Below are 27893 nucleotides of genomic sequence, written 5' to 3'. Positions count from 1 at the left end.
CATACTCGGGTGCGGGCAGAAGGGAGAACACGTTCAGTATCCTGAGAGGTGGGACAGGTGCCCAGGCTGGGGGCTGCCCTATGGGATACTGTCCAAGGGACTCACCTCTCAGGTGAAGCCAAAGCCCTTGCATCTGGGGATTTTTCAGACCCTGAGAGCTCTAGACTGCTCCGAACTGGCTAGTGCTGTTACCTCCTTCCTTTCAGTACTTGGGACCAGCGTGTGGCCCCTCTTGGGACACATCTGGGCCCGGAAAGGTGGGAAGCAGCTCCCTGGGCCTGCACCCAGGTCCTTCCCCAGATGCCATCTCATTCTTGGAGCTGGAAAGGCATGCACGAGTCCTTTCCACCAACGCTGCCCGTCGTCTTTGAGAGGGCAGAGAAGGGAGGGAGGCAGTGGTGTGGCCAGGGGCTTAGGCCTGTGCTGAGGTGCTGGAGGTGGAAATGTCACAGACCCTGGAGCCGGTGGACTAGAAGCAGAGACCAAGTCACTCTCAGAATTCCTCTCTACGCTCTGTGCACCATTTTGTACATCAGGAATACAAATTCCAAGGTAAGGAGGATTCGTTCTTGTTCCCAGTCAGGACAGGTGCCCAGTTACTTACTATTAAAGTGAAAGGGAGCAAACTGGTGCCCACTGGAGCACCCAGGCTGGGTGTGAGTGCGTGTGGACTCCATCCCCTTCAGATGAGGCAAGCTCCAGCAGCCGTCTCCATTTGCTTCTAATGGACTTTATTGTTGTCCTGCTCCAACACCACAGTAAAAAGGGACCTGCAAGCTCCAGGCCTGTACCATGTGTCACCACAGCAAAAACAGGACCCACTGGAACACACTCCCACCCCACCCCTACTCACAGAGGATAAATACATGTTACAAATTTTTTTTTAAAGAAAACAGAATAAATTAATAACTTAAGTGATTAGGCACCAACAGTGATTTGAAAAATTAAATGTCAATTTTAAATGGTCTAACAGGGCAAGAACCTAAGACTGGGCTGCCAGCCCATTTTCTCTTCCCAACAAATAGACAATTCTGTGCGACATGATTCTAAATTTCAAGACACGTGTAACCAACACACAAGAATACACACCACCAACTATCACATGACATCCTGAATCTCCAGGGGGCCCCTCAGGCCATCCAGGGAGCTTGGGGAGCCCCAGAATGCAGGCCCTCCAGAGAAGAGGGAGCTTCAGAGCTTACATGCCCAGCCTCGCTTCCCTCTTTGTAGACCAAGTGCTAACTTGCCTCCACCCTGTCCTCTTGAGTCCAGAGCTCTGTCAAAAGGGAGACTGGTCAGCCAGGGCTTGGGGCCAAGGCTGTAGCCCTGCAGCAAATAAAGGGGCCAGAGGGCAGGCTGGAGTGGAGCCCTTGCTCCACTCGCTCCAGAATAGTTGTGCTTCTCTCCTAGGAACAGGGCATAGCTGAAGGGTTTCCAATGTAGATGTCACTGAAGTCCATCTCGGGGAGGGGGCTGGGTTAACTGATTAATACTCTGGGTGCTGCCCCTCCCCGGTGAGCCAGACCCTGGGAAAGATGTTCCAGAGCAGGGAGTTTTCCCTTAGCACAGCTCAGTGCGGAAGGGCCTCAGGGGCTGATCTAACACCCTTTCAAAGATGGTGGCCCCTTCACACCTGGCTTTTTTTGCCCATCGCTCTGCACCCCTCCTTCCCACTCTGCTTGTTCCTGCTCCAGTTGAACTTTGCAGAGGTGGAGCCCCGGGCCCAAGGAGTCCTCGTGGGAGCTGTGCCAGCTGGGAAGGCATCCCCAACCTGGGGTCTATCCTTGCCAGGCCACCAAGGAGAGGGCCATTGATCAGCTTTTTAAACAGAACTGACAGATGTATACTAGTCACCTGACAGTTTGAAGCCTGTGAGCCCGAGTCTCCACCTTCAACAGGCCCATTTCCCCTTATGCTTCCTGCCATCTCTACCCTCCTCCCGCACTTCCAGCCCAAGGGTCTGGGAGGTACAGGAACGAAGAGCCTGAACCCTGAGGCCTCCTTGGACATCAGACCTGAACACCTCCGTTTCTAAAGACTGCAGCCAATTTCATTCACATTGTGGTACGTTCTGAAAGTGCTGACATTATTAGGGCATCCTGGGGCTAAGGGGGAGCACCATTAAACGCTCTGCCCTAGGAGACTCTTTGGAGAGGGCCTTACAGGACACGGTATATAGGTCACTGCCACCAGCCCCAGGGCTTGGGAAGGATTGGACCCATACTCCCAAAGGCTTTCCAAGTTTTTTTCCTTCTTCCTCCATTGGACCCCCAGCCCTGCCCTCCTCCCCTAGAAAACTCCATCTTTGGCACCCCCTTTTCCTAGATACCACCTCCTCCGGCCTGATCTGCACCAACCTCCTGAAGAAGTAGCCTTGTTGCCTGTGCTCTCCATCAATATTTCCAGTCTCTCACAGCCGTTACCAATGTCCAATGCCCTCGTGACTCCTGCCACCCCTGCCTTCTCCAGCCCACAAACTGATTAATCCCTGTGTTTCCAGAACCTGGCCCCAGCAGGCATTACGAAATGCAGCTGAGTTAGGAGACGGGCTACTGTTGAGAAAATAATTTCCGCCAGGTCAGAGCTTCTTAGAGAAGGGCCAGGTGTGGGCTCGCAAGGGCTGATTGGTGACCGGTAGCCACCTCTACCAGGCAGGGTGGGAAGTCTTTTATTTTTTTCCCAAAGGAAGGAGGTCTCTTCATCCATGGTTGGACGAAACATCTGATCTGCCCAGTTACTCTGCAACTCTGGAAGATTTGGGTCCCTCCTCCCCAGCTTGCCAGAAAGTACCTGGGGGTGAGGTCCTGCCTCCTGTACCCTGCAGGGTCAGGTCTGAGTCCAGTGTGGCACTGGGCTAGCAGGGAGCGACAGCTGTAAGACGAACTGGGCAAGCACTATGGGCTCCCGGCACCACACTCGTACCTCCATTGGGCCCTGGCACGAGCCCCTGCTGTCCTACCCATCCTTGGGGACACCACTCTCCCCTGCCTGCTTTCCCCGCTGCCCTCGGTCTGCCCTGCACACGTGGCTCCTTCGCTTTCTGCTCCTCTCTGCATCCCCAGGCACTGTCCACCTCCACCATCCTTACCCTGCCTCCCATCTGTCAGTCATCTGCCCGCCCCCACCGCCTGTCTTGCACAAACTCACTTGCTGCACCCTCCCCACTACGGTATACGGCCCTAAAGCACCTCCAGTCCACCCCACGCCCCATCCCGACCCTGCATCACTTGCCTCCCCCCACTGCACACCCAGCACCGTCGAAGCCTCCTCTAGCAGGTACGCCCAGGGAAGAGGGCCTGTAAGCTCCACAGTCCTGGGGGCCCTGACTCCACAGGGTCCTTGTCACCCCCTGCCCCTTGTTTTTGGTTGCCTATCCTCCGTTTTCCTTCCTTTTGTCTTCTTCTGGCTCTCCCAACCTACAACAGCTACAAAGTTAGGAGGCCCCTGCCCATATCAACTGCCTTCTGCACCTGGGATCTCATTCCTCTGTCCCTCAAGACCACCTCTAACCTTCCTTCTCAACTCCATCTTTTGGTGGCCTTGCCTCTCCCCTACCAAGAAAGACAAGGATGAAGAAGTCCATGTCCACTTTGGTCTGCTGGTCCTGGGCTCCCTGGACCAGCGAGATGACGTGGCATCTTGTGGGACTTAAGGAGAGGTAGCCCAGTAGCTGGAGGGAAGAGGGCTTGAGGGCCAAGACCGTATGTGAGGTGTGGAATCTGGCTCAGAGCCCCAGCCCCTCCCAACGCCTAGTAGGTATTTAGGTCTAGAGGACAGAAAGAGGCTGAAGGATGCTTTTTGGCAATAGCTCTAACTAAGGTGGGTAGAGGATGGCCATTACTGATAAAAATCAAAGGTGGGCCCTGAGTGGGCAGAGTAGTGCCTTGATCAGGCCCTCACCTCCCAGGAGAAGGGTTCAGGGTCCCTGACATCAAGTGCTTTGAAGGCCAGAGTGGAGGGGACAACTGGAGAGAAGGGGGCGGGGGCAGACAGACGGGGAGGAGCCAGCTCCGGTGACTCTACCTCCAGGCACCTCCCCAGACTTGGTGGCCCCTGTGTCACAGCTTGGTGCCCTTGGAAGGCTCCGAGGACTGCCTCACATCCGTCCACTCCTGCATGGTGCTCTGCAGAGCCTGGGTCTTCTCTTTGTCCACCTGAACGTAGTCTACCTTCTCATCGGAAGTCACAGAGGATGTGGACGGCTGAGGACAGAATGGGAAGTGCTGTGAGCTGTCAGTAAGGGGGCTCTTGTGTGAGCTGCCTCAAAGGGAGAAGGGATGGGCCCCTGACTGGCCTCAGGAGCCTGTATTCTCTTTCTGAAACTGGCCTTTAAAGCCCAAACTGCATCATCGCTCCTGCTCATGTAACAGCCTCTTGTCAGCGCTCCTGATTTCCCAACTCCTAGGGGTCCCAGGTCTTCCATCTCTGCCTCCACCCACCTCCCTGTGGCCACTCATCCAGAAAGAATTTGCTGGGTGCCAACAAGCAGCAGCCAGTGGGGAGCTCTCACAGCCACCCAGCCGTCTGGACCCGGCAGCTAAGTAGGCTTCCTGTGGAGGGCTTTCCGGGGCCCAGGCATCCCCTCTGCAGGTCCCCGTATCAGAGGCACTTAGTTGATGCACCTAGACAGTGAGTTTTCAAAGAGGAGCTCAGGACCAGGACACAAGATCCCATTCTGTCACCCGGAGCAGCTCCTGTGTCCTGGTGTGGGTCCATTTGCTCAGCTGTACAAGGGGGATGGACTGGCTGAAATGGTCCTAGGGACTTCAAGCACCCATGTGTGTGAGAGAGGAGGCATGTGAGCCCTCTAAGACCCAGACTAAACGAAAAGCAATAGAGTAGCCGGCAGCCGGGCACTCCACCACTGCCACCGAGCCCCGTACCTTGCGGTGGGGGCTGGGGGAGCTCGGCTGGAAGTCCAGGGCCAGATAGTCAACGCTGCCCGTGCTCTTCTTAGGGGCCGGACTGCTGGTGCCGCTGGGGATGGGAGACGCAGACACTGGGTTTTGCTATCACAAAGGAAGGAAAAACCATCAGTCAGTTGAGGAGACAGAGTAACCCACCACCTGGGAATACAAACATCTCTGGGAGGGAGGAGAGTGCCCGCTTGGAGTCATGCACCAGGGCCAGGGACTTCTCATGTTCTCATTTAAGCCCTCACCGCAATCCTGTGATGGAGGTATTATTACTATTCTTGTTTATTTAAAGCAAAGATAAAGCTGTGGTTCAGAGAAGCAAAGTGACTTGCCTACGGTCGTACAGTTCATGAGCAGGGATGGGAGCCGGGTCTGTTTTTAACTCCCAAACCTGTGTTGCTCCCACTGTGCCAGGCCACCTCCCTTCTGGGCCGTCGGGCCAGATCTCCTCAGGTTCCCTGACCGACCCGGCCTTGGCTTGCTGGCCCCTAAGAAGGGGCGCATTTCCTTTATGCTCTGCAGGTTGGAAAGTCTTCTGTTGTACCAAACCTGCTTCTCTGAAGCTCCTCTCCCTGGCCCGGCGTGAGGCCGTCACCCGAAAGCAGCTCACTCCCACCAGATCTGAGCAGGGCGGCTTCAGCCCTGGGCTGCACAAGTGATATGCTCTAGGCACCTGTCTCCATCAAGACCAACTTGTCTACGATTTACCTGAAGTCATATTCTAATGAGAATGGCAAAAGTCCTATGTTCTGTTTTTGGCTGCTTACTGTTTGGTTGATTCGTTTTTTCATTATTCATGCAGCAACTCCCAGGTGCGGGGTAGCCATTCCCTCTTCAGTGAAAATCTCAGGGAGGAAACTTCTCCTGTGCTGCCTGTGTTTATACCTCTACCATGGCCTTCACCACCGTGAGTCATGTTATGTGTGTTTGGCCACCCCCTGAGGAGATAACTCAATAAATGCTTATGCTCAGGGCACCTGGGTGGCTCTGTCGGTTAAGTGTCCGACTTTGGTTCAGGTCACGATCTCGTGGTCGGTGAGTTCCAGCCCCACGTCGGACTCTGTGCTGACAGCTCAGAGCCTAGAGCCTGCTTCAGATTCTGTGTCTCCCTCTCTCTCTGCCCCTCCCTCTCAAAAATAAAGTTAAAAAAAATTTAAAAAAATGCTTATGCTCACATTCTTGCTCATGTTTGTGGCAACAGCAGAAAGATTTTAAGAGGAAAGAAGAAAGAAGTCAACTTTGAAGGATGCTCTAGTTATTCTCTACATGCTCCCTATGACTATTCTGAAGCCCCTTTCTAATTGCCTGGACTGCTAAACCTTCTGGGGCTCCCTGTGCCCCACAGGAAAGCCCGGACCTCCCAAGACAGCATTCAGGGTCCTTCATGATCTGGATTCAGCACAGCCTCCACCTGTAGCCATAGTTAATGGTCATTCTCTGTGTTCCCTCCTTCTACACGGCCGCCTTCCCTCTCCCCAGCCCGATATGACTGCCCATCCCACAATTGTGTCCCCACAGCACTGGCTCTCCAGGAATACTAACCATGCCACCCGTGTCACAGTCATGAGTGGCATGCCTTCTCCGCCCTTTAAAACCATGGCCTCCTGGAGGGCAGAGACTGTGTCTTCCTTGCCTCTATCATTACCCCACAGTGCTCGACACACTTGTGCTCAAGAACTGCAGCAGCAAAGTAATCACAAATCATGGGTAACTGAGGTGGTCCCAGGATAGTCTGAGGGCGGCACTCCTGCAGACCGCAGAGGACGTACCATAGGGACGTAGTTCTCTTCACTGTCTCCGGAGTCCGTGCTGGTGATGCTCTGGGTGGAGATGGGGCGGCAGTACTGGGAGGAGCTGGAGTTGAAGGTGTGACTGGGTAGGGAAAAGACAGAGTAAACTCAGGGGGACATTTCTGTCTCTACCCTCGCAGCTCCACCCTCCATTATCACATTCGGATCTGATACAGAACAGGTACAATCACTCCCCCTCCACAGATGAGGAAACCCAGCCCTGAGAGACCAAGAGACTGCTCAGCTACTGCCAGCATCAGCATCGGGATGCAGCTCTCTGGACCCCACCCTTGCCCTGGCCAGCCCTCACAGCCCTGTTCCCAGGTCCCGCATCCACAAACAGATAACTCACACGGCCCTCGACCAAGACTTGGTGACAGGTGACTTGAAGGGGAGCTCATCGATGACAGTGTTGTTTCTCAGGTCAAGTGGTGTTGGCTTTGCTGGAGCAGGAACAGAAAGTCAAATGATCAGCCACACGATAATGCCACACATACACATGCTTACGTATAACACACAAGTATATTTATAAATACTTTCGTATTCCCACTTGTAAGCAGGGAAACTGAGGCTCAGCAGGTTCTATAATCTTTGCCTATGTTGACAGGCCCTGAAGCCATGTCTTCAGATCCCAAATGATATTTTCTCTGCACTGTAGCAGTCATATTTTCAGAATCCAAAATGGGGACACTGGGTCTGACAACAGATTGTTCCTCCCAGATTTAATAGTCATCCCGTATCCTCCAACAGCATCTCATACTTTATAAGGCACTTTTAGGTATGTTACCTGTGTCCCTCAGTGCTCTAGGAGGCAAGTATTCACATTTCTCAAGTGAGAAACAAGGCTCAGAGATGCACAATGATTTGCTTCTAACCCCATGTTGGCAGGTGGCAGAACTGCAACCCGAATGTGGCCTGTCCTGCTCATGCCTGCACTCCTGCCCAGGCTACTCCAGTAGCTGGTCGCTAGACCACTGGAATGAATTTGAGTGTTTGTGTATGTGTGTGAGAGTTCAGGGGTTCAGAGACTAAACACTTCCTTGCAAGGAAAGTTCAGGATCCACCCGATCCCCAAATGAATGCAAATGAGTGAAAACGGTTCTTGGACACTGTCCAGACATGGGACAGGGGAAAGAGGAGACTTACCTTTCCGGTCAGGTTTGAGGTTGCGGTTGACAGGGGGTGGCTGGATCTCACTCCCTCGGCTGGGGCCCCGGTGCAGAGAAAGGGCTGTTGAGGGGTAGCCAAGCGCGTCAAAGTGATGGGGTCCTGGGCTCATGGGGATGTAGACACTCTGGGAATTATCACCTGCTCGCTCCATGGCCAGCAGGGTGGAGGAACCTGGATTCATGGGCACGTAGTTGTCCTCAGAATTGGCGCTATCTGATCGGCCTACAACTGTTTTCCCTGGCTAGAGGGAGAGTGGAAGAAATACAGCAGTAACTATCATGAAGAAACAAGAAGGGGTGAGAATTTGTATACAAGGCAAAAGGGAAGTGGTAACTGAGCTGCCTGGGAAAACCAAGCAGAAAGTGCAGTGGGAGGCAGAAAGAAATCAAGTCTGTGGGTCCCTTCTAGTTTCCATGATCCCTTGTGACCCACTTAAAATTTTCAATAAATCTTTCGAATAAGTACCCTTGGTGGCTGGGTCCACAAGGCTTTCTGGGTGTCTGACCAAGGCTGCAGGTGGCTCAGGCCACTGACCACACAGGTTTGGTCTAGAACCCTTATTCCACCTCAAGTCCAGACTCCCCATTAGCAGGTCAGAGTCTCAAGCCCTAGCAGGGCTAGGAGCATAAAGTAAAGCTTGGCCCTGGCTGGCGAGGTCTCGGCCAGGTGCGCTTCCCTAGTCCAGCTCTCGGTGTGACCGCCGTGTTGCACAATGCAAGAACCCTGGCTATAGCCTTTCTTCAACTCCTGCCCTGTCTGTCCACACATACAACTAAGTTGCTTCTGCTTTAGTTACCCAATGTCTGGTCTTTCCAGTGGGCATGAGGCCAGGCCCTAGTCTGTCGGAGAGTCGTGGTCAGCCCTGTCCAGAGGCCAGCCCGGGATTCTGCACTCAAATCATAATTCTGCCACCATGACTGACCGAGCACTGCCCCTACCCGGAGTCTCACGCCATAGGCCCTCCTCCAGGTGGGACCTCAGAGCCCAGGTCCTCTGCATTCTAGACCTGTCCTACTTATTGGCAGGGCTGGCAGTCTTGTAGTCTAGCACACTTCCACACCAGACACCTGTATCTTACTTTCTAAAAACCCAGGGATCTGAACTGAGGCAAGGAACTAGGCAGGGTCCTATGAGGGAGATGCCACCACTCCCTTGTTCCATGGGGTGTGAACTTTAGCCCAGCTGGGCTGGCCTGAGGACCCCTGGCTGACCCCCACTCACCAGGAAAGAACGGACCGCATCACTCATGGACTCGGCAGACCGGCCTGCACTCTCTCCTCCTCGCTGGGGGTACTCGTAGGATTCACAGGAAGAAGCTGCGAGACAGGAACGAAGATTCACACGCACTCCCAGCTGATCCATGTGCTGACACTTCCCCAAACCCTCACCAGTGTTGCTCAGGGTCTTACTCCAGAAGATACTACCCTCAACCCCAAGTGATAGGGTATTACTTCCATCATGTCATTCCTCAGTTCAAAAATTCCTCCCAGACTTCTAGATCTAGCTCCAGTGTTGGCACCAACAGAGGATCCTTTCTGAACTACTTCTTCCTACAGGTATGCGCCTCTCTTTTAACTCCTATACCACTGAATGCCTGTCCCACTCCCTCAGGTCATTACTCGTACAGATACTACAGGAATAAGGATACTTGACTAATTTTTATGTGCTTTTATTTCCCCAACTAGATGTGAGCTCTCTGAAGGGTAGGGACATGTTTTATACACATATGTATCATTTCAATTCCAAAGCACAAGGTGATTGATTGAATAGTTGACAGACTGAAAGAGTACTGTGCCAAGACTCAGGACCCCGGGTCCAAGTCCCACTTCTGGCACTGATGGACTCTGCAACCCTGAATAAGTCTCTTAACTACCACAGGCCTCATGGGAAATGGGAGACTATGAGGCTTTGTCCCACCAAACTCTCAGGCTCACTATGTGGCTTCAGCAACAGGGTGGGTAAGAGCAGACTTTGCAAGCTATCCAGCAAGATGAAAATGAAAGATTAATATTACTGTAGTTTTTCATCAAACAGAGGTGGCTTATGCAGAGCTGGAACGTGCTCAGGGGGAGTCAGTGACAAGAAAATGTATATGCTTCAGAGAGACGTTCCGACTTTAACCAAAGAAATTCAAGTATGGCTTAGAAAATATTTAATAGCTCAAAATTTGTTTTAATAGTCTGTTAGCCCACATAGGTTTGGCTCCAGTTTGAAATGGTCCTCTAAATTTATTTGTTCAGTCTTTGGTTTTATATAAAAATGAATCAAATACTGTGATTTGGACTTTGAAACCCATAATAACTTATGCTGTGGTTAACCAAGAATGTTCCATCTCCTTCAGTACAATAGTAACTTCTCTCAGACAGAGTCGGCCACACTCCTGCACTGAAGAGTCTCCTACTAGCCTCCGGCGCTGGGGCACCAGCTGGGAAGGGTCTGGGTACAAGACGCCTGAACTTGTGGTGGGCCTAGGTCTCCTCGGTATGGATGACCAAAGGCTAGCACGTTACTGAGAACTGCCACGCTCCCTCCCTTTCCCCAGGGTTGCAGCTGGGGTTTACACCAACCTCGGTGGAGCCGGCTGCTGTCCATCGCCGGGAGGGTATTGCGCCTGGGGATGGTGGCAGCGGCAGAGACGGATCTGCTGCTTTCACTGATTGGAGGTCTCTGCTGAGGACTGCCCCATCGAGGTGTTTCTGCCTGACTCGGCTTGGGGGGCCGGGGTGGGGGAGCTATGGCCGAATCCCCAGGAGTGGCCACTGCCATGGCATTGTGGTTCTTGTCCAGCGTGAATGTCCTAGGGATCTGGTAGGCTGAGAGTGGGGTGGCTGGAACGTCCATATTGTCCACCAGGAGGTCCCCAAACTCCCGACATAGAGTGTTGCTGGGTGTCTTGAAGGTGTATATGTCCTCATTATCGGTCTCAGAGCCTGTAAGGCTGCCCTTGGTGTGGCCGTGGGAGGCCAGGCTCCGGGGGAGGTCGTAGGTACTGTCTCTGAATTCTGTATTGTGCCGGCTTGGCTTGGGGAGGCTATAGAAGCCGTGGACTTGACCGCTGACCCCATTGACGCAGTGTCCGTTGCCCTGGGCAAGTTTCTGTACAGCTGTGTCGCTCCTCATGAGAAACGAGGCCCTGGTGCCCTGAGAGAAGCTGGCACTCCTAAGAGAGAGAAAAAGGGAAGGGACGGGGCAGGTTAAAGGGGGCCAGGACCGTCTACCGGGGACACAAACTGGCTCCTTCAAAGCCCTGTGTGGCTGACTGGTGAGGCAAAACAGGCTGAGGAGGCAGGCTGGTTTCTCTTGATTTACTAGCTGTGTGACTTTGGGCAAGGCACTTTCTCTTTCTGAGCTTTAGTTAATATATCTACAAAAATGATGATTAAAAACACATTTTAGGGGCACCTGAGTGGCTCAGTCAGTTAAGCTTCAGACTTCGGCTCAGGTCATGATCTTACGGTTTGTGAGTTTGAGCCCCACATCGGGCTCACTGCTGTCAGCACAGAGCCTGCTTTGGATCCTCTGTCCCTCTCTCTCTCTCTCTGCCCCTCCCCTGCTCATGCATTCTCTTTCTCTCTCAAAAATAAATAAACATTAAGAAAAAAACATACTTTGAAGGCTGTTTAGAAATTCGACTCCAGTATGTCTAATATATAGATGTTCGATGGTTTTAGCATTTATCCCTCTCTCTACCCCCAGCCGGCTGTGATTAGCCGAGGTCGCTCTTACCCTTCAACCTTCTGGATAGATAAATAAGACAGCTATACCACCGATTTGTTTGCTGCTGTAAGTACCACAGAATACATACTTTTGTATACAAAAGCCGTGAGACAGTGGAAAGAAACCGTAAGTCGGTGTCACAAACTAGCAAACAAATCACTTATTTTATGTGAGTGTCGGTTTTCCAACGGTCAGCCTTTTGGAGGCTATAAGCTTCTTTAAGAATCTGATTAAAAGTTCTTGGCTCTTCTGGTTGGCTCAGTCGGTTGAGCTTCTGGCTGGCTCAAGTCGGTTCAGGTCATGATCCCAGGGTTTTGGGATTGAGGCTCATGTCAGACTCTACACTGAGCATGGAGCCTGCTTGAGATTCTCTCTTTATCTCTGCCCCTTTCCCTGGCTCACGCTCTAAAATAACGTAAAATACAGTAAAGTAAATAATAACTAAAAAAATGAAAGTTCTTTGCACTTCTTACTTGCATGAGGCAAATCTTGTATCATACAAATATGCACGTTACAGCTGGGGCAGGTGAGGAGCTATAGCCCTCTGAGGCCAATCCATGGAACTCTGCCTTATAGAAGCTCTTTTAGCTCTGGGGGAGCTTGTTATTTATAGATGTGGCCACCAGATGGTGATAGAAAATAGGGCCCAGTAGTTTAGAAAGAGGAAGGCTCACAGGGCTAGTCTAGGCCAGGCTAGGCTCTTGTAAACTTGCATCCTTGACTACTTGGGGAGTTCCATTTCAGTCCCCAACCCTTTAGCGGCCCTCCTCTCTAGGCCTCAGGGTTCTTTCTCCTTTCCTATTCCATTTCACACAAATAACCAAGCCAAGGGCCACGGGCCTAGATGACTGAACAACTAGCCTTTAGATAATGGAGGGCTTGGAATAAAGGATAGGGGGGGCAATGGTAGATATAAGGTTGGATGCCCCCACTGGCACTGGGATCTGTTCATTTAACAAACGTTTACTGATGTCCTATTTTCCATCTGGGCTGGGAACAGTAGATACACAGATGCCTCCTGTTCTGGGGGACATAGTGGTAGAGGAGGTGACATACATACAAACTCATTACCATCACGTGGGTGAGCATTCGGCTTTTGGCAGATTTATACTAACCCTCCCTGGCAGTGGTGGTAGAGAATGTCAGGGGAAGCTTCTTTAAAGATCTTACCTTTGAGTGAGTCTCGAAATAGGCCAGGCAAAAAGCAAGAGAAGGAAAAAGGTGTTCTAGTTAGATGCATAAAGAAGTAGAACACAACCTAGCAAGGTAAAGGAACTGCAAGTTGCTCAGGCTGGAACAAGTGTTAGGAGGTAGGGCTGAGCGGTGACATGGAGGGCCCAGGCTGGGGCTGCTGGGAACAGGGGAGCCCCTGGAGGATTTTAAGGTGGGGTGGGGGGTGGGGAGCACATCACACATATCCTGCAGTAACCCTAAAACATTGTTCAATGTTTCACATAATTTTATTCCAACCTTCACCTTATTCAAGAACGAACTCATCTTCTTCCTGTCTGAACAGTCTTAGGAATGCACCACTCACTCAAGCCAGGAACCCAGGAGTTACCCACATTCTAATTTCTCACTCAATAACCCTATCAGGTCCTACCGAATCCACCCCAGTTCCGGTCCTCCTGGCTTTTCTTCTGCATAAATAAAAGGGCTAGTAACACATCTATCTCCCTACAGTCTGCCGGGACCTCTCTGATCCTCCCCACATCCTACAGACATTTACTTTCCTGACGTCCCAGCTTACACATTTTCAACACTGTCCCACTGCCTTCAGGACTAAGCCATATTCCAGATCTAATTTACGTCTCTAGTCTCTCCTCCCTGTTTCCCCTCCAAATCTGGAACCACTCAGCTAACTCCCCTTGTTCCTAGTGTGCCCCACGCAGCCAAGCTTCTGGGCTTGTTGTGTTGTTCATGCGGTCTGAAAGGCTTCCCGCTGTAATCCGGCGAGCTCCTGCTCCCATTTATCCCTTAAACTCAGCTCAAATGACACACTTTTTAAAGCTGTTTCTGACCATCCTCTACCTCCAAACATAATCAATCACTTGCTCAACTCTGTTCTTGGAGCAGGTAGCAATTATTATCTGGGTCAGTTACCACTGTACTTGTCCTCTCCACCAGACGGAGATATTTCCTCCAGGAAAGAAAACTGTGTCTTAATATTCTTCCTTCCTTGGCCCCTGGATTAGCGCTGTCACAGGGGGAATGATGCATAAATGACTGCTGAATGGACAAGTCAATGAACATATAAGTAAATGAATGAATAAACAAAAGTGTTAGTGCTGCTGGCCCATCTCCTGACCTTGGCCACGCTCTGGATCAGCAGACTGAAAACCTTCCCCTTCAGGACCCACTAGATTATGTCCCAATGCCCTGCTGTCCTATCCTCCTCCTCTTCAGTTACTAAGCTCCTCACTTGTCCCTAAACGTGTCCCATGTGGTCTATGCTCCAGCCCTGCGCTTGCATTATTTACCTTTCTCTGGAAAGCTTCCTTGATGCATTAGAATTTTACACAAAGTACAAAAAAAAAAAAAGTGCTTTTGCTCCACAAAGGTGTGACAGGCCTTCTAATTCTCCTCTTCACTTTAATTACTCCTTCCCCTTTGCTCCCAGCACACACTGTACTTCTACTAGATCACTTACTCGCCTCCTGTGAAAGCCGTTCGAGGCCGGGTCTCACCGCTTCCACCTGCCCCTGCGCCCTGGCACAGTGCCTGACATGTGGCGGATCATGCCAATGCGTGGGGAGGGGGCGGTCATTCCTTCAAGAGTGAAGTGAAAGGAGTTACATAAGGGGAACAAAATTGCCGGAAGCTGCGTGCTAGGACAGCAGAACTGGGTCTGCACCGGCCTGGGTACTCTGCTCAGAGTGATGCCACAGCCTGTCCCCTCTGTCCCCTGCACAGAGCAGGAGGGCACTTCTGAGCACTCGTCCTTTACTAGGCTCGTGTCAACCTTCCCCAAGGCCTATGTCACTGTGGGGTCCTGAGCTGCTTTCCTGGGATGAGCACCTGGAAGCGGTGGGTTTTGAGAGAGGCTTCTCTTGCAGGGCTGTGGGCCGATGGAGGCCTCATAAAAGGAACATCCTCACAGTTCTGACAGACAACTATGACCCTCACATATCACACAAGAGAAACAGTAAAAGGCCGAGTTGTGCAGGGAGGTGATGGATGCGTAGGGGAGCAGAGACAAGTTTGCTCGTGCTCTGGTCTTAATACCTCCCCCAAACCTCCCCCTTATCTTTTATCAACGGTTTCCTAGTTTTCCTCAGCACTTTATTTTGCAATAGTTCTTTGGCATTTTTCCATATAATTTTATGTACGGCACAACACCATGATTTCACCCTTCTAGACTCCAAGTACCTTAACAATGAAGAGCCCAGTTTGATTTTTAATGGGTATGTTCCCATTTAAGGAAAGCTAATACACAAATGATTGTAAGCAAAATAACCACCATTTAGTTCTGTAACTGTCACTCTTAAGAGGTCATGTGGACCATCCTTCTGCATTTACCCGTCCCACATGGGATGTGTGGATCCTTCCAATGAGGGAAGAAAACTCAGAAAACACTGTTTCACAATCTCCAAGAAGTGAGGTGATCTTTGTATCTCAAACCCTTCTGGCTGCAGGTTTGAGCCCGCCTTCTCATTGTGGTTACAGAGCAAACTTATATATATAAAACTAAATGAAACTAAAAGTTGTATGTTCTCTGCCTTTAGTCAGTCAAAGCCACCCTCAGGTGAATGAGTCAGAGAAGTCTTAGAAATGATTAACCAAAGGTAAGGTCTTTGGTCAGTGACATTTCTGATTTCACTTTTTTTTTTTCTTTTTCTTTTAGAGCACACGAATGGGAGAGAGGGGCAGAGGAAGAGAGAGAGAATCTTAAGAAGCAGGCTACCCACTCAATGCAGAGCCTGACACAGGGCTCGATCCTACAACCCTGGGAATTGTGATGTGAGCCAAAATCAAGAGTCAGATGCTCAACCCACTGAGCCACCCAGGCGCCCCTCTGATTTTATTTTTAATCTACCATATTTCTGCAGAATATTGCTGCAGGGTCAGTAACGCTTTCATTCTAGAATCTCATCACTTGAAATTTCTCTTCCCCCCACCCTTGAGTTACAGCTTTCTAAAGCATGTGACTCACCGCAATGGATCTCCCGCTACAGGTTGAACAGACTGCTTGAAATAGGAAGACAGCAAAGGTCTAGAATCTGAAATGAGGCCTTTAAAAGGCTGGAGGGCAAAAATAAATCCAGGGACACTAATTGGTCTTCAAAGACTGAAAGGACTCTGCTTTTCTTGATGGTGTCTGTTTAAAACTCCTTCCTTGGCAATAGTTACTACTTTTGAGGAGTTAGTTATTTTTGTTCAGTGCAAGAGCTAGATTTTAGGAACGAAGTCATTTTGGCCAGAATGCATATCCAGTACTTGAAGGAAGACGAGTGGGTAAAACTGAAGTAAAAGTCCTGATAAATAATTCAGAGTTTTATCTTTTAGGGTGCTTAAGTTACTGTAAAACATGTGGAGTTCCCCCATAAATGAAAAAAGGAATAGATAGGTGGCTGATTATTAGCCTCAGTAAATACTGTTTCACTATAATAATCTCAACAGACATATTTATATCTATGCTAGGCAGAGATGAACGAGCTGGTTCTCTCTTAAAAGTCCCTGCTTAGAAGTGACCCTGTGAGGTTATTTGGGTGATCAAGTGAGGTAACTAATGGGACGGTGGTTTGTAAACTGTAAAGCATTGTTTCTTTTGTCCAGAACACCTAATATGTAATGTGAATGTCAGAAATAGTACATCCACATACTTATCGATACTTGGTATTGTCAGTCTTTTTCATTTTACCCATTCCAGTAGAAATGAAGCAAAATTGCTCGGAGGTTTTAATTCACATTTCCCTGGTGATCCAGCATCCTTCCACTTGCCATTTCTATATCTTTTTCTATGTGAAGTGTCTATTCAAATCTTTTGCCCATTAAAAAAAAAACTGGGTTGTCGTAAGTTGTAATAGTTCTTTATATTTTCTAGAAATAAATCCTGTGTCAGATATATTTGTTTCAAATATTTTCTCATGTTTTGTGAATTGACATTTTGTTTTTTAATGGAGTTTTCTGAACAGCAAAAGTTTTAATTGTGATTACACTACTTTATTAATTTATTTTCTTTTATGATTCTTGCCTTTTGTAGTCTATTATAAAAATCTCTGCTTGCCTCAAGATCACAAAGATGTTTTCATGCAGAAATTTCACAGTATCAGATTTTACATTTAGGTCTCTGACACATTTAACTTTTGAGTAGTGTGATATCAATAATTTTTTTAAAAATTCCTATAAGGATATCCAGCTGTTCCAGCACCACTGTTTGAAGAGACTTTCATTTTCCTGGGGTACCTGGGTGGCTCAGTCAGTTAAGCATTTGACTTTTGATTTCAGCTCAGGTCATGGTCTCACGGTTGTGAGATCGAGTCCTGTGTTGGGCTCAGCACGGGGTGTGGAGCCTGCTTGGGATTCTCTCTCTGTCCCTCCTCCACTCATGCATGCACTCTCTCTGAATAAATAAATAATTGTTTCTGTAAAAGAGAAAAGACTTTTCATTTCCCTATTGGCATTTTTGTCAACACAGGCCACCTGTGAGCACACAGGCTTCACGATTCTGTTCTAGTGAGCTTTGTGTGTTTATCTTTGCATCAATACAACACCATCTTGATGAACATTTGTTTGATGTAAGTCTTGAAGTTAGGGAGTATAAGTCCTCTAATTTTGTTGCTGTTCTTTTAAAAATCATGGTTATTCTAAATTGTTTGTATTTTCATATGAATTTTAGACTTAGCTTAATAATTTCTATGAGGGGCGCCTGGGTGGCGCAGTCGGTTAAGCGGCCGACTCCAGCCAGGTCACGATCTCGCGGTCCGTGTGTTCGAGCCCCGCATCAGGCTCTGGGCTGATGGCTCAGAGCCTGGAGCCTGTTTCCGATTCTGTGTCTCCCTCTCTCTCTCTGCCCCTCCCCCGTTCATGCTCTGTCTCTCTCTGTCCCAAAAATAAATAAAAACGTTGGAAAAAAAAATTAAAAAAAAATAATTTCTATGAAAAATCTTACTGGGATTTTTACTTGGACTGCAGTGGAATTATAGATCAATTTGGGAATATTTGCCATTTTAATAATATTGGGTCTTCCAATTCATAACTACAGTCTATCACTCTCTGTATTTAGGTCTCTAATATCCCACAACAGTGTGTGACAATGATTTCAGTGAAGAGGTCCTGTGTGTCTTTTTTATTCCTAAGTAGTCCATGTTTTTTGGCATCATTATAGAGAATTTTTTTAAGTTCGTTTTCCAGTTTTTGCTAGTGCTAGTATGTAAAAATTAGCTTTTATATAATAATCCTTTATCCTGTGACCCTGCTAAATTCACTATTCACTCTAGTAGTTTTTTTTAGATTCTTTACAATTTTTATATAAACAATCAAGTCACCTATAGAGACAGTGTTACATCTTCCTTTTTTTAAAATTTTTAATTTTTTTTTAAATTTACATCTAAGTTTGCTAGCATATAGTTCAACAATGATTTCAGGAGTAGATTCCTTAACGTCCCTTACCCATTTAGCCCATCCCCTCTCCCACAACTCCTCCAGTAACCCTGTTTGTTCTCCATATTTAAGAGTCTTTTGTGTTTTGTTCCCCTCCCTGTTTTTATATTATTTTTGCTTCCTTTCCCTTGTGTTCATCTGTTGTGTGTCTTAAAGTCCTCATATGAGTGAAGTCATACGATACTTGTCTTTCTCTAATTTCCCTTAGCATAATACCCTCTAGGTCCATCCACATAGTTGCAAATGGCAAGAATTCATTCTGAGTGCCGAGTAATATTCCGTTATATATATATATATATATATATATATATATATATATATATACACACACACACACACACACACACACACACATATATATACACACACACACACATACACATACATACACACACACACACACATACACACACACACACACATCTTATTTATCCATTCATCCATCAATGGACATTTGGGCTCTTTCCATACTTTGGTTATTGTTGATAGTGCTGCTATAAACATTGAGGTGCATGTGCTGCTTCAAAACAGCATCCCTGTATACCTAGTAGTGTTAATTGCTGGGTCATAGGGTAGTTCTATTTTTAATTTTTGAGGAACCTCCATACTGTTTTCCAGAGTGGCTGCACCAGTTTGCATTCCCACCAGCAGTGCAAAAGAGATCCTCTTTCTCCGCATCCTTGCCAACATCTGTTGTTGCCTGAGTTGTTAATGTTAGCCATTCAGAGAGGTCTGAGGTGGTATCTCATTGTGGTTTTGATTTGTATTTCCCTGATACTGAATGATGTTGACCATTTTTTCATGTGTCTGTTACCCATCTATCTGGATGTCTTGTTTGGAAAAGTGTGTATTCATGTCTTTTGCCCATTTCTTCACTGGATTATTTGGATTGTGGGTGTTGAGTTTGATAAGTTCTTTATAGATTTTGGATACTAACCCTTCATCGGATATGTCATTTGCAAATATCTTCTCCCATTCTGTCGGTTGCCTTTTAGTTTTGCTATTGTTTCCTTTGCTGTGCAGAAGCTTTTTATTTTGATGAGGTCCCAATAGTTCGTTTTTGCTTTTGTTTCCCTTGCCTCTGGAGACGTGTTGAGTAAGAAGTTGCTGCAGCCAAGATCAAAGAGGTTTTTTCCTGCTTTCTCCTCGAGCATTTTGATGACTTCCTGTCTTACATTTAGGTCTTTCATCCATTTTGAGTTTATGTATGATGTAAGAAAGTGGTCCAGGTTCATTCTTCTGTATGTCGCTGTCCAGTTTTCCTAGCACCACTTGCTGAAGAGACTGTCCTTATTCCATTGGATATTCTTTCCTGCTTTGTCAAAGATTAGTTGGCCATACATTTGTGTGTCCATTTATGGGTTCTCTATTCTGTTCCATTGATCTGAGTGTCTGTTTTTGTGCCATACATTTTTCTTTCTCATCTCTGTGCCTTTTATCCTGTTTGTCCCTTTATTGAACTGGCTAGATTCTCTAGCACAATGTTGAACAGAAGTGGTGAGAGCAGGCATTCTGTCCTTGTTTCCAGTATTATGAGAGTATGCTTAAGATTTCTCTGTTAGGTATGATATTAGCTTTTGGTTATTCTCAGAAGTCTATTACTAATTTGAAGAAGTTCTCCTCTATTTATAGCTTCCTGAGAAAAATTTTTATGGAGAAGCATTGAGTTCTGTCAAATGCTTTCTCTGCGTTTACTAAGCTGATGATTATATTATTTTGTTCCTTATTCTCCTGATGTAATGAATTACACTGGTTGGTTTCTTTTTTTTTTTTTTAATTTTTTTAATGTTTATTTATTTTTGAGACAGAGAGAGACAGAGCATGAACGGGGGAGGGGCAGAGAGAGGGAGACACAGAATCGGAAGTAGGCTCCAGGCTCTGAGCCATCAGCCCAGAGCCCGATGCAGGGCTTGAACTCACAGACCGCGAGATCGTGACCTGAGCTGAGGTCGGACGCTTAACCGACTGAGCCACCCAGGAGCCCCAGCTGGTTGGTTTCTTAATATCAATCCAACCTTGCATTCCTGGGAAGAGCACTACTTTATCATGATGGCTTTTTTTTTTTAATATTTGTTTTTGAGAGCAAGAGAACATGTGAGCGCACACACGCAGGGGAGGGGCAGACAGAGAGGGAGACATAGAATCTGAAGCAGGCTCCAGGCGATGAGCTGTCAGCACAGAGATGGATGCAGGGTTTGAACTCATGAACCACAAGATCATGACCTGAGCCGAAGCTGGGATGCTCAACTGACTGAGCCATCCAAGCACCCCACTTTATCATGATGTCTTAACCCTAATGATGTATATACACACATATATTCCCTAATATATTTAAATTATTCCTAGCATGTGTGTGTGTGTGTGTGTGTGTGTGTGTGTGTGTATGTGTGTGTGTATGTATCTGTATCCACAAGGAATATAGACTTCCAATTTTCATTCTCATAATCTTTGTCAGGTTTGGGCCGGGCTTTCTAGGTATTTACCCAAAAGAAATGAAGCAAATGTGTACACCGCGATTTTTTAGTGGCTGTGTATGTACAAACAGACCTTAATTTGTAATAGCTAAAACTGGAAACAATCCAAGTGCTCCTCAACACAGGAATGGATAAATGAATTGTGATATAAAGGTACACTGCGAAAATAAACTCAAAATGGATACAGGACCTGAATGTGAGACAGGAAACCATCAAAACCCTAGAGGAGAAAACAGGAAAAGACCTCTCTGACCTCAGCTGCAGCAATTTCTTACTTGACACACCCCCAAAGGCCAGGGAATTAAAAGCAAAAATGAACTATTGGGACCTCATGAAGATAAAAAGCTTCTGCACAGCAAAGGAAACAATCAACAAAACTAAAAGGCAACCAACGGAATGGGAAAAGATATTTGCAAATGACATATCAGACAAAGGGTTAGTATCCAAAATCTATAAAGAGCTCACCAAACTCCACACCCAAAAAACAAATAATCCAGTGAAGAAACAGGCAGAAAACATGAATAGACACTTCTCTAAAGAACACATCCAAATGGCCAACAGGCACATGAAAAGATGCTCAACGTCACTCCTCATCAGGGAAATACAAATCAAAACCACATTGAGATATCACCTCATGCCAGTCAGAGTGGCCAAAATGAACAAATCAGGAGACTATAGATGCTGGAGAGGATGTGGAGAAACGGGAACCCTCTTGCACTGTTGGTGGGAATGCAAACTGGTGCAGCCACTCTGGAAAACAGTGTGGAGGTTCCTCAAAAAATTAAAAATAGACCTACCCTATGACCCAGCAGTAGCACTGCTAGGAATTTACCCAAGGGATACAGGAGCACTGATGCATAGGGGCACTTGTACCCCAATGTTTATAGCAGCACTTTCAGCAACAGCCAAATTATGGAAAGAGCCTAACTGTCCATCAACTGATGTATGGATAAAGAAATTGTGGTTTATATACACAATGGAGTACTACGTGGCAATGAGAAAGAATGAAATATGGCCCTTTGTAGCAACGTGGATGGAACTGGAGTGTGATGCTAATTGAAATAAGTCATACAGAGAAAGACAGATACCATATGTTTTCACTCTTATGTGGATCCTGAGAAGCTTAAAAGAAACCCATGGGGGAGGGGAAGGAAAAAAAAAAGAGGTTAGAGTGGGAGAGAGCCAAAGCATAAGAGACTCTTAAAAACTGAGACTAAACTGAGGGTTGATGGGGGGTGGGAGGGAGGGGATGGTAGGTGATGGGTATTGAAGAGGGCATCTTTTGGGATGAGCACTGGTGTTGTATGGAAACCAATTTGACAATAAATTTCATATATTAAAAAAAATAAAGGTACACTGAATTACTACTTAGCAATAAAAAGGAACAACTAAAGATCCATGTAACAATATGGATAAATCTCAAAAGTATTACATTGATTGAAAGAAGCAGGAAAAAAAGTAAATACTATAATGATTCTACTCAAGTAATCTTCTAGAAAATGAAAACTAATGTAATGATAGAAATATTGTTGGTAGTTCCTGAGGAATGAGATAGAGGGAAGGATGGATTATAAAGGGGCATGAGGAAAGTTAATACATATTGATAGTGACTGTACTTCAATTACCCTCCAAAAATTATTGAAAATGAGTAGTATCAGTGATATTTGGGTCAGTATCAAGTGGTCTAACCTATGAAGAATAGAAGGAAAGCAGAGATGGAATGGGGCAAAAAAAAAAAAAAAACTTGAAGAAATATTGGTAATTTTGTTGCGCTGGATCAAAAATAGAAACAAATAGAATCAGAAAGTAAATGAAGCCTAAACAAAGAAAAACACACCTAGGAATATTGTAGTCAAACTGCTGAAAGCCAAAGAAAAAAGTCATAAAACTGTCAGAAGCCCAAATAGCCAAAACAATCTTCCAAACAAAGTGAAAGGTGAACAAACTGAAAGGTCTCACACTTCCTGATTTCAAAACATATTATTATAGAGCTACAATAATTAAAAGTGTGGCACTGGCATAAAGATAGATGTCTAGACCAATGGAATAGAATACAACCCTCATGTACATGATTTAATGATTTTTCAGCATAGATGCTTAGACCATTCAATGGGGGAATGGCCAGTCTTTTCTTTCTTTTTTTTTTTTTCTTCAGGTGTATGACATAGTTATTCAATAAGTTTTTTTTAATATGAAATTTATTGTCAAATTGGTTTCCATACAACACCCAGTGCTCACCCCAACAGGTGCCCTCCTCAATGCCCATCACCCACCTTCCCCTCCCTCCCACCCCCCATCAACCCTCAGTTTAGTCTCAGTTTTTAAGAGTCTCTTATGCTTTGGCTCTCTCCCTAACTTTTTTGTTTTTTTCTTTCCCCTTCCCCATGGGTTTCTGTTAAGTTTCTCAGGATCCACATAAGAGTGAAAACATATGGTATCTGTCTTTCTCTGTATGACTTATTTCACTTAGCATCACACTCTCCAGTTCCATCCATGTTGCTACAAAGGGGCATATTTCATTCTTTCTCACTGCCAAGTAGTATTCCACTGTGTACATAAACCACATCTTCTTTATCCATACATCAGTTGATGGACAGTTAGGCTCTTTCCATAATTTGGCTATTGTTGAAAGTGCTGCTATAAACATTGGGGTACAAGTGCCCCTATGCATCAGAACTCCTGTATCCCTTGGGTAAATTCCTAGCAGTGCTACTGCTGGGTCACAGAGTAGGTCTATTTTTAATTTTTTGAGGAACCTCCACACTGTTTTCCAGAGTGGCTGCACCAGTTTGCATTCCCACCAACAGTGCAAGAGGGTTTCCGTTTCTCCACATCCTCTCCAGCATCTATAGTCTCCTGATTTATTCATTTTAGCCACTCTGACTGGCCTGAGGTGATATCTCAGTGTGGTTTTGACTTGTATTTCCCTGATGAGGAGTGACGTTGAGCATCTTTTCATGTGCCTGCTGGCCATCTGGATGTCTTCTTTAGAGAAGTGTCTATTCATGTTCTCTGCCCATTTCTTCACTGGATTATTTATTTTTGGGGTGCGGAGAAAGCCATTTATGAAAAGCCCACAGCTAATAATCATCCTCAGTGGGCGAAAAACTGAGACCTTTCCCCCTGAGATCACGAACACGACAGGGATATCCACTCTCACCGCTGTTGTTTAACATAGTGTTGGAAGTGCTAGCATCAGCCATCAGACAACAAAAGGAAATCAAAGGCATCAAAATTGGCAAAGATGAAGTCAAGCTTTCACTTTTTGCAGATGACATGATATTATACATGGAAAACCCAACAGACTCCACCAAAAGTCTGCTAGAACTGATACATAAATTCATCAAAGTCGCAGGATACAAAATCAGTGTACAGAAATCAGTTACATTCTTATACACTAATAATGAAGCAACAGAAAGACAAATAAAGAAACTTATCCCATTCACAATTGCACCAAGAAGCATAAAATACCTAGGGATAAATATAACCAAAGATATAAAAGATCTGTATGCTGAAAACTATAGCAAGCTTATGAAGGAAATTGAAGAAGATAGAAAGAAATGGAAAAACATTCCATGCTCATGGATTGGAAGAATAAATATTGTCAAAATGTCAATACTACCCAAAGCAATATACACATTCAATGCAATCCCATTCAAAATTGCACCAGCATTCTTCTCGAAGCTAGAACAAGCAATCCTAAAATTTGTATGGAACCACAAAAGACCCCAAATAGCCAAAGTAATTTTGAAGAAGAAGACCAAAGCAGCAGGCATCACAATCCCAGACTTTAGTCTCTACTACAAAGCTGTAATCATCAAGACAGCGTGGTATTGGTACAAAAACAGACACATCAACCAAGGGAATAGAATAAAGACTCCAGAATAGGACCCACAAATGTATGGGCAACTAATCTTTGACAAAGCAGGAAAGAACATCCAATGGAAAAAAGACAATCTCTTTAACAAATGGTGCTGGGAGAACTGGACAGCAACATGCAGAAGAATGAAACTAGACCACTTTCTTACACCATTCACAAAAATAAACTCAAAACGGATAAAGGACCTGAATGTGAGACAGGAAACCATCAAAACCCTAGAGGACAAAGCTGGAAAAAACCTCTCTGACCTCAGCTGCAGCAATTTCTCACTTGACACATCTCCAAAGGCAAGGGAATTAAAAGCAAAAATGAACTATTGGGACCTCATGAGGATAAAAAGCTTCTGCACTGCAAAGGAAACAATCAACAAAGGCAACCAACGGAATGGGAAAAGATATTTGCAAATGACATATCAGACAAAGGGATAGTATCCAAAATCTATAAAGAACTCACCAAACTCCACACCCGAAAAACAAATAATCCAGTGAAGTCTTTTCATCTAATGGTGCTGGGAAAATTGGATGTTTGTATGCAAAGAAATGAAGTTGGATCTTTACCTTAGATCGTATGTAAAAAATTAACAAAAAAATGATCAAAGACCTAAACATAAGACCTAAATCTATAAACTCTGAGAAGAAAATGTAAGAGGAAAAGCTTCCTGACACTGGATTTGGCAACGATTTTTTTATATAGACACCAAAAGCACAGGCAACAAAAGTAAAAATAGATACATTGGACTACATCAAAGTATAAAACTTCTTGGCATCAAAGGACACAATCAACAGAGTGAAAGGTAATCTACAGAATGGGGGAAATATTTGTAAATCATATATTTGGTAAGGGGTTAATATCGAGAATATACAAAGAACTTCTACAACCCAATAACAACAACAAACCAACCAGATTAAAAACAAAATGGACAGAGGCCTACAAAGACATTTCTCCAAAGATATTCAAATAGCCACCAAGACATGAAAAGATGCTGAACATCACTAATCATTATGGAAGGGAAGTGCAAATAAAAACACAGTGAGATACCACCTCATTAGGATGGCTACTATCAAAAAACCCAGAAAATAACAAATATTGGCAAGGATATGGAGAAACCGTAACCCTTGTGTACTGTTGTAAAATGGTGCAGCCACTATGAAAAACAGAATGGCAGTTTCTCAAAATATAGAAAATATAATCACCAGAGGACCCAGCAATTCTATGTCTGGGTGTACCCCAAAATAATTGAAAGCTGAGTCTTTGAAGAGTATTTGTACACCCATGTACAGAGCCCCATTATCCAAAATAGCCAAATGGTGGAAGCAATCAAGGTGTCTATTTAGGGGGAAACAAACAAAATGTGGCATATACAGGCAATGAAGTATTATTCAGCCATAAAAAAGATGGTAATTCTGTCATATGCTATAAAATGGATGAAATTTGAAGACATTATTCTAAGTGAAAAAAGCCACTTACAAAAAGACAAATACTATACGATTCCATTTATATGAGTTACCTAGAGAATTCAGCTTCATACAGACAGTAGAAAGAAGATTGTCAGGGAGTAGGGGAAAGGGGAAATGGGGAATTTTTAGTGGGTGGAGAGTTTCAGTTTTGAAAGATGAAAAGAGTTCTGGAGATTGGCTGTATAACAGTGTGGAAGAAAGTACTCTACATTACTGAACTGTACACTTAAAAATAGCTGAGATGGTAAATTTTATGTTATGTGTATTTCACAATTTTTTTTAAAAAGGAGAAAAAAAACATTCACAGGAAGAAAGATACATAGCACATAGGATTCTACGAATAAAAATAACATCTGACCTCTCATCAGAAACAATGAATGGCAGAAGACTATAGAATGACATACTTTAAAATGCCAAAAGAAAATAACACTATCATTCCAGAATGTTATATCCAGCAAAAATATCTCAGAAATGAAGGTAAAATACAGATCTTTCCAGATAAATGAAAACTGGGAGAACATGTCAAAAGGGGACTTATATGGTAAGAAATGGCAAAGGAAGCACTTTTGGCTGAAGAGTGAAAACCAGGTGAAAACCTCACCAGACAATGTTTAATACTTGCCTTCAACACTCACATATTTTAAGGCACTTAGGGGGAAAATTATGCAGATAACTCCTATTTCTGCTGCCCTTCCTTCATTCCTGAAGATTTAGTTTCCTTTTGGTACTATTTTGCTTCAGCCTGAAGAATTTCCTTATCACTTCTTTAAATCTGATCTCTTGGAAACGCTCTTATTTTTCTTTCCTCTGAGAATCTCTTGATTTTGTTTTCATTCCTAAAGAACAATTTTGCAGGATATAAACGTGGGGGTTCATAGTTTTTTTCTTTCCCTTAATTTCAAATGCATTTTCCTTCATCACATGGAATATCGTTATAATACAGGCTTTTAAATTTGTGTCTGATAATTCCAACATCTGGGTTATGTTGGAGTTGGCATCAGCGCTTTCCCTTGAGAACCAGTTACACATTGCCGGTTCTCTGTATGCTGAGAAATTTTGGATTATATACTTAATGTTGTAATATTATGCTGTGTGGACTCTGGGTTCTGTTATAATCCTCTGGAGAACGTGGAGGTTTTTGTTTTGCAGGCAACCTACGTGGTTAGATTCAGGCTGCCAACTTCTGTGTCTCCTTCTGTGTGTCAGAGTGCAAATCTCAGTGTAGTTCTCAAAACCTCTGCTGTGCTGGTGTGGTCTGTCCAACATCCATGCAGCTCACAGTGAGCCTGAGACTTGTGCGGTTTCACACCCAGAATTAGGAAATCTCTTCTCCAACTGTCTTCACTCTGGGTACTCTACTCCTTTCCAGCCCCCAAAGGGCTCCTTTTCTGGTTCCTCTACCAAGAAATATGGGGTTTCCATTAGAGTTTCAGCTGTGCGCTCCGCTGTGCTGCTGGGCGAGCAGGCCCGCCTTCAGGGAAATTCCATGAGATACAGAAATACGTCTCTGTGTAGCTGCAGCTCCAAATTTTTCTCCCCTTTATAATTTGCCTCATTTTATTTTTCTAGACTCAAAACAATGACAGGGTAATTGTATTTTGTCCACAGTGTTCAGTTGTGACCAGTGGGAGGGAGTGTTTCTGCCACCACACAGGAACTGGAACCTCTCAGTTATTTTCCAGAGTTTCTAGCTCTCTCCTGAATCTCACCATCTCTTCACTCAGGATCCAGTCCCTCCTCCCCTACCCCCACATATTATAGCAATTAACACACATATTTTAATGTCTTTGTATGCTGCTAGCTCCTTGGAAGAGTCAAATCTCTCAGTTTCTGCCTGCTTTTTGATTGCTCTTCAGTGCTTGAACAGTTGCTTTTTTATATTGTGT

General features: G+C 45.5%; 1 protein-coding gene across 3 annotated transcripts in view; it reads right to left on the bottom strand.

The window, feature by feature from the left end:
• Positions 1-714: 714 nt before the first annotated feature.
• The window catches only part of GAB2 (GRB2 associated binding protein 2), a 189388-nt gene continuing 162209 nt past the window's right edge, over positions 715-27893 (bottom strand). For 2 of the 3 annotated variants that reach the window (XM_019811748.3, XM_019811749.2), the window contains 8 exons: positions 12764-12775; positions 10444-11036; positions 9098-9192; positions 7853-8117; positions 7059-7149; positions 6686-6788; positions 4884-5009; positions 715-4202 (listed from right to left, as the gene is read on the bottom strand). In XM_019811748.3, the coding sequence (XP_019667307.1) occupies positions 4059-4202; positions 4884-5009; positions 6686-6788; positions 7059-7149; positions 7853-8117; positions 9098-9192; positions 10444-11036; positions 12764-12775 (1429 nt within the window). In that variant the 3' untranslated portion in view covers positions 715-4058. The remainder of the gene's footprint in view (positions 4203-4883; positions 5010-6685; positions 6789-7058; positions 7150-7852; positions 8118-9097; positions 9193-10443; positions 11037-12763; positions 12776-27893) is intronic. The other variant, XM_003992683.6, reaches the window with a different exon arrangement.

The sequence above is a fragment of the Felis catus genome, chromosome D1 (genome assembly GCF_018350175.1).
Source record: "Felis catus isolate Fca126 chromosome D1, F.catus_Fca126_mat1.0, whole genome shotgun sequence".
NCBI classification, from domain to species: domain Eukaryota; kingdom Metazoa; phylum Chordata; class Mammalia; order Carnivora; family Felidae; genus Felis; species Felis catus.
Note: the sequence above shows the minus strand (reverse complement) of the source record. Positions and strands in the feature narration are given on the sequence as shown.